The sequence below is a fragment of the Chlorocebus sabaeus genome, chromosome 11, assembly GCF_047675955.1.
Source record: "Chlorocebus sabaeus isolate Y175 chromosome 11, mChlSab1.0.hap1, whole genome shotgun sequence".
NCBI classification, from domain to species: Eukaryota; Metazoa; Chordata; class Mammalia; order Primates; family Cercopithecidae; genus Chlorocebus; species Chlorocebus sabaeus.
Genome location: NC_132914.1, coordinates 93,112,624 through 93,118,623, shown reverse-complemented (window position 1 = coordinate 93,118,623; position 6,000 = coordinate 93,112,624). Strand labels below are relative to the sequence as shown.

The 6,000-nt window shown below is 48.0% G+C and overlaps 1 protein-coding gene and 1 non-coding gene across 3 annotated transcripts in view; both read left to right on the top strand.

The window, feature by feature from the left end:
• Positions 1 to 1,287: 1,287 nt before the first annotated feature.
• Positions 1,288 to 1,394, top strand: LOC119623932 (U6 spliceosomal RNA). Its single transcript, XR_005240034.1, has one exon. It is a non-coding gene; the product is annotated as a U6 spliceosomal RNA (small nuclear RNA).
• Positions 1,395 to 3,074: 1,680 nt separating this feature from the next.
• Positions 3,075 to 6,000, top strand: part of NTN4 (netrin 4) — a 120,519-nt gene continuing 117,593 nt past the window's right edge. The window contains exon 1 of one of the 2 annotated variants that reach the window (XM_008004297.3): positions 3,075 to 3,650. In XM_008004297.3, coding sequence (XP_008002488.2) covers positions 3,596 to 3,650 — 55 coding nt within the window. In that variant the 5' untranslated portion in view covers positions 3,075 to 3,595. Of the gene's footprint in view, positions 3,651 to 3,708; positions 4,120 to 6,000 lie in introns of those variants that run through there. The other variant, XM_008004298.3, reaches the window with a different exon arrangement.

Here is a 6,000-nt window from a genome sequence, read left to right as displayed (position 1 = left end):
TGAGAAGTTGGGCTCAAGGGTCCCTCATGATTCTGAAGGTCCTACGCTCCACTAGGAACCTCACTTACTCTACTAAGTTACAGGAGAGTGATGCCTTTATAGCTTTTTTGGTGCTTTGTTTCTGCACTAGAAGGCCTCAGACTGCTGTGGGTGTTTTGTTTTTGTTTTTGCACTTCTGGCTACTTTTTAGAGTTTTCCCTTCCTTCTCATTACTAGATCGCCTCAGCTTATCCCCTGTCTTTAACAGCATCCTGCTCCGTTCTAATCTGTTACTTCTAATAGGCTGTGATCTAGAAAGATGTCATAACCAACTTCATAAAAATGCATCAATAATTTAAGTGAGGTCCTGAAAGGCTCTCCTGTAAGTAAAGATTTGGTGCACAGAGTTTTGCCATTTATTTTATTTATTTTGAGACAGGGTCTCACTCTGTTGCCCAGGCTGGAGTACAATGGTGCCAACACAGCTCACTGCAGCTCGACCTCCCAGGCTCAAGCTATCCTCTTACCTCAGCTTCCCAAGTAACTAGGACCAGAGGCATATGCCACCACGCCTGGCTATGCCATTTATTTTACTTTTTAAAGACCCTTTTAACTTCCTTTCAAATTCTCAGGAATATTCTAGATTTAACTTATCAATTTTGTGGTTTCTGGGAACTTGTTATTGAAATTCTGTAAGTTTGCTAAGCTTCCTACTAATTCATAAAATACAAAATATTCTGAATCCATTACTGATGTTTTCAAAAACAAAATCATAGGCAATAATATACTTATCCAAGATGTTTCTTATGTAGATAACCTTTTCTTGGATAGTTTCTTCAAAATGAAAATATCCTTTGTAACTAAACTGGACTACATAAGCAAATGATGTTTATTGGAATGCTGACTACTTTTCTCTCCTGAGCTTTTCATATAGATAGTATTGGTGTCAAATGTGCAGTTTCCTTTTAAATATGGGAAATCATTCTGATACAACTGGTTTTCTCCTTAGTCCTTAGTGTCCTTAGCCCCTTAGTATATAACAATAGTTTTAACATAACTCAGTGAAAAACATGTAATGAATACTTATTGTAGGTGTTCTTGGCTGAGAATAAGGAAGAATATCAGAAAAACATAGTAATGTTTTTTATAAACTGAATATTAAAGACTGTTCTACCATTAGAGAGCTTTCTGTCTTGTTAAAGGAAATAAAAGCCAGTTATTCAGCAATCAAAGAAATATATTACCAATGCAGGATTCGTGCAGACAGTAAATAGCTTTGAAATTTGTAATGAGATATGGAGTAGTTCTGTGATTGCTTTGGCAGCACATATGCTAAAATTGGAACAATACAGAGAAGATTAGCATGGCCTCTGCATGAGAATGGCATACAAATTTGCGAAGCGTTCTATACTTTTAGCAATATATTGTATTCTTGAAAAATGCTAAGACAGTGGGTGTAAAGTGTTCTTAAATGCATATGTTAATTGGCTAGATTTAGTTATTCCACACCCTATACGTATTTCAAAACATCATGTTGTACATGATAAATGCGTACAATTTTGTTAATTAAAAAACAGAAATGGATTAGTTCTGCCTAAATATACTAGACTCATAAGTTAATAATAAATGTGCATCCACCCCTTTGTTTAATTTGCCTTGGCTATTAAATTAATATTTATGCTAAGAACCTTTGGCTGTTATAGTTTCCTATCATTTATTTGGTAAAAAGATTAATTTGGAGAAGTGTTTCAATGGCTCCATTAGGAGATATGAAGAAAGCCCCAACATTGGCAGTATTTGAAAACTCAAAGGGTTTATTTTCTATAGCAGGTGATGCTACATGAATTGCTGTCTACACCTTCTGCTACTTTCCTGTGTTGGCCGGAAGAATAATTTTAATGTCTCTCAAATGGATTATGCTGACCTCAACCCAGATCCCCCTGAGAGATATAAACTTCTTATATGTTCCTGGCCGGATCATTGTAAATAATATCTACATGTATCCCAAAGCTCTGAATTATCCTCATCTGTAACAGACACAACAACTAAATGGTATCTGGAACATAGTTAATTTTCTGGAAAATATTCAAAGGAACAAAATGAACACTGCAATACAAAATTGCTGTCGACTTAACTTTTGCCAATTTCCCTGGATGTGTAAGTAGAATTATATTTTCACAGAACTTGCAAAAATCTCAGACTCGGCTGCTATTTTATCTCTTTCCAGAAGCACCAGCCCTGAGCAATCCTGTCTGCAATTAGCTGCGTGTGGTTGCTACTAAATTGCTCCCCATAAGTTAGTTCCTAACACTGTTTCACAGCACAGCATACTCTATAAAGGGAGAATGCTTGGAAGGACCAAAGAGTTCCCTTTGTCATGCCCCTGCCCTGCCTCTGGACAAGGACGTTCTTACACTGTCCACTAACTAATCCTGTGACCCTTTTCTTTCAGCACCTTGAGTTTGAGTTAGGCAACACCTCTTACACCAAAGTGGGCACACCTTTGGATCCTGTAGGCAGCGATTGTTTAGCCGACACATCCCCCTACCCCCGCAAAAGGCAGCACAGAAGCGGCGAACGCCGCTTAGCAGTTGGCGCCCTCTCAGTGCGGGTGACCCGGGGCTAGGTTGGGGTGTCCGTCCCCGGGTCATGGGACTCCCCAGAGGGGGTGGCTGGGGGAGGAGGGAGGGCTTGTTTCGCCGGGGGATGTGGGAAGTAGGCGCTAGCCTGTTTCGCGGTTTTTTAAGCCCCTTGGCATGCCCTGACCTGATCTAGAGGGAGTCAACTGCTCTTAGGAATGTTCCGGGAGAAGGTGGGAGACTGCTTCCCAGGGGAGGCCTGTGGGTGCTGCAGGGCACCAGGGGGATCACCAGGGAGATGCAGGGCGCGCGCTGGGAGGGGGGCCAGGGCAGCCGGGGGTCCGGCTGAGGCGACCGGGACCAGCGGGCAGCTGGGCAGCGGGGGCGCCGGTCGGGGCACGGGGAACCCCTCCTCGGGCGGCAGCGGCGGCGGCGATCCGGCCTCGCGGGCTGCACCGCCCGGGCTGTCAAGCGTGGGGGGCGGGCGGGAGGAAGGGGTGGAGGTGCGAGGGGAGGAGGGCTGGCACCGGAGCGCCGCGGCGTCGGTGCAATAAAAATGCATCGCATGGAACTGCCGGTGGAGAAGGACGGGACGGAGCCGGGGCAGCCAGAGGAGGTGGGAAAAGCGGAGGAGGACGCCCAGGAGGAGGCGGCAGCTGCGGCGGCCGGGAAGTGAAAGGTCTCGCAAAGTTCAGCGGCGGCTGCGGGCGCCGAGCCCCGGGCTAGCGGCGGACGAGCCCGCAGGGCAGCTCCGCGGGGCAGCACGGCCAGGCCGGCTATGGTCCCGGGGCTCCCACCGCCCCCCAGGTGCCCGGGACCCGCCACGCCGGTGCGCGAGGGTCACCCCACCTCCCCGCGCGGTCCCGGCCCCTGGCTTCCCCCTGCCGGCGCCCGCTGACCAAGCCCGGCGCCCCAGGAGGAGGAAGAAACCAGGGCCCCGGTCCTTCCCGAGGACGGCGGCGCTTCATCCCGCAGCCCAGAGGTCTCGGCTCCCTCCCGCACCCGCCCGGCCCGGCTGCTCCCGGCTCCTCCCGGCCATGGGGAGCTGCGCGCGGCTGCTGCTGCTCTGGGGCTGCACGGTGGTGGCCGCAGGTGGGTGGTGACGCGGCGGGGCCCCCACCCCTTTCCTCGCTGCTTCTCTAACCCATCTCGGGACTCGGGGGTGCAGGGGAGCCGGGGCTGCGAGTGCAGAGCGCGGCTCCCGAGGGTGAAATGAGTGGCCATGTTCCGCCTCCTTTCCCCTGGGCTCCGCACTTTCAAATACTATTGATTTATTTTTACAACTGGGATACACACGCGCTTGGATAACCAGATATCCTGGGTGCGCCCTGCCGGGGATACTGCGACCGGGGTTTCTTTCTCAGTTTGGCTTGTTAAAAAACTGCTTTTCCACTTGGTGAGGGAACAAAGGACCCAGCTCGCCATCCCCCGGCACTTCATGGCCTAAGGAATGATGAGGAGGGGTGGCCCAGCGACCCTGGGCGCGCGTGGGCCGGGGCCGGTCTCTGGTGGAGGCCGATCGCTGGCGTCCCTGACCTGGTGCTGGGTACTAGAGAACCAGGTAAGGACACCTGGGGCAGAGCTGAGCGCCCTCTCCCCGGAGCAGTGACTGGAACGCAGTGGGACTCCTGGCTTGGACGATAGGTGGTGATCACCCTGGGCTTGCACTGAGCTGGCTGGCCGCCCCTGGGGAATTGGTACCCTGGCCGAAACTCTGCGGGAGGTCGGAGGCGGGTCTGCTCCCTGGCTCGGTAACTGGACAACCGGTGGAGGCGTCGGCAGATGCCCTCTCCCTCCCACTCCCATCCTGGCTTTCTTGGGCTGCCCTAGGCCACCGGCTCCTGGCTGTCGTTTCTGTATTCGGGAGCCCCTTCTGCTCCTCTCCCTCCCTCTTGCGGGTCACCTGGCTTCCAGTTAGGCATAAGCGCAGCCCTGTAGGTGAGGGGGAGAGATGTGAGGGAGTCTACAGACATCCACTCTCTCGTGCGGATCTCGTCAGAAAGGGGAGCCTGGGCTAGAGAGACACGCAGGTGGCTACAGAACATTTTCGCACGCATCTCCTCCCTTGGGCTTCCACTCTTCCCTGAGGGCCGCTGGCACCCAGCAAAATCCAGGCTTTCCAGTCTGCATCCCAAACCAGTCCAAGTCACAGGAGCATCCTTAGTATCATTGAATAGTCACTCGAGAGACTCCAAGTATTTTGCCCCACAGATTGTTTATCTGGCTCAAATCTTTTCTGGACTTAGGAGTTTAGGGGCATTTAAAATTATTGGATATTTTTCCCGGGGACATATTGAAGGCCTAAGATTTTACTTTAAGTCTTGCACTCTTAAAAGATGAGCTTTAAAAAATCTTTTCCATCTCAAACCATATTATGGCAAAAACATGCAAGCCATTGAAAGGTTGTAAATAAACATCACAAGGCAAGTGTTTCAAATCAAAAATACTTGTACAGGCAGTATATGATTTTCCCCGAAATTTTTTACAGGTGAGTCATAGCACACTGTGTGTTTGTGTGATTCTGGCCACAAGCAACTGTTGCCCCAGCTAATGAGAAAAGTGGCAAACAGAACCCAGGCATAATGCACACTTTAATTTGACATTTAAAAAATAACGCCTAAGGAAGCCCTTTAGTTGCAAGGCTGTGTGGGGTTGGCCATTGTCAGTGTGTGAAATGTCTCTGTTGCAGCCTAAGCTGTCATTTGGCCTCCTCCAATCCTTACTGTGATAACAGTTCAGAGGTACTGCTTCTTAAGAAGCAGAAACATTCAATTAGCTGGAATTTAGGGCTTGATTTCCTTTTCCCTCTTTTCCCCTCTGTTTTAACCTTTAAAATAGATGATTTTTGCTTAAGGTTTTCATAATTAAAACGCCAAACCCAAATCAAAGGATTATAGTATGTAGTCAGAATGTTAATAAGTGGATAATGTTTATCATTTTAAGTCATTTTAAAACATTGAAGTCTGTTGGACCTTTGGGAGGAAGAGTGTGTCTTTTAAAGAAGGTGTTTTAGTTCACAGATAATATTTAAAGGTGCTGTTAGTGGCTGCCAGACTGTAGACACTCTCCTGTTATGCAAACAGTTGACTACTGTATAACCTGCCACAGGTAGAAACCCTGAAGAGACAGCATGTAAAATAAGCTTTTCTGCCATTTGGCAGTTCAGAGTTTTTTTCTTAGTTATGTTTACGTAATATTAGAAATTGATAGTGCACATCTGAACTCCAAAGGTCTCTAGCTTTGCCTCCCCCTAAATGAGGACCCATCGTATATTTATTAAATATCTCATATTGCTTTTCCTAGGGAATTTATCCTTTCACTGGCTTAAAAATGTAAAGAAAATAGAATTCCACATTTCCTTCTAAATGCATTCTCATAATAAACATGTTAAATCATGTGAAGGACTCATATTAAATTTGAAAGACTAACTTAGGTGGTCTTA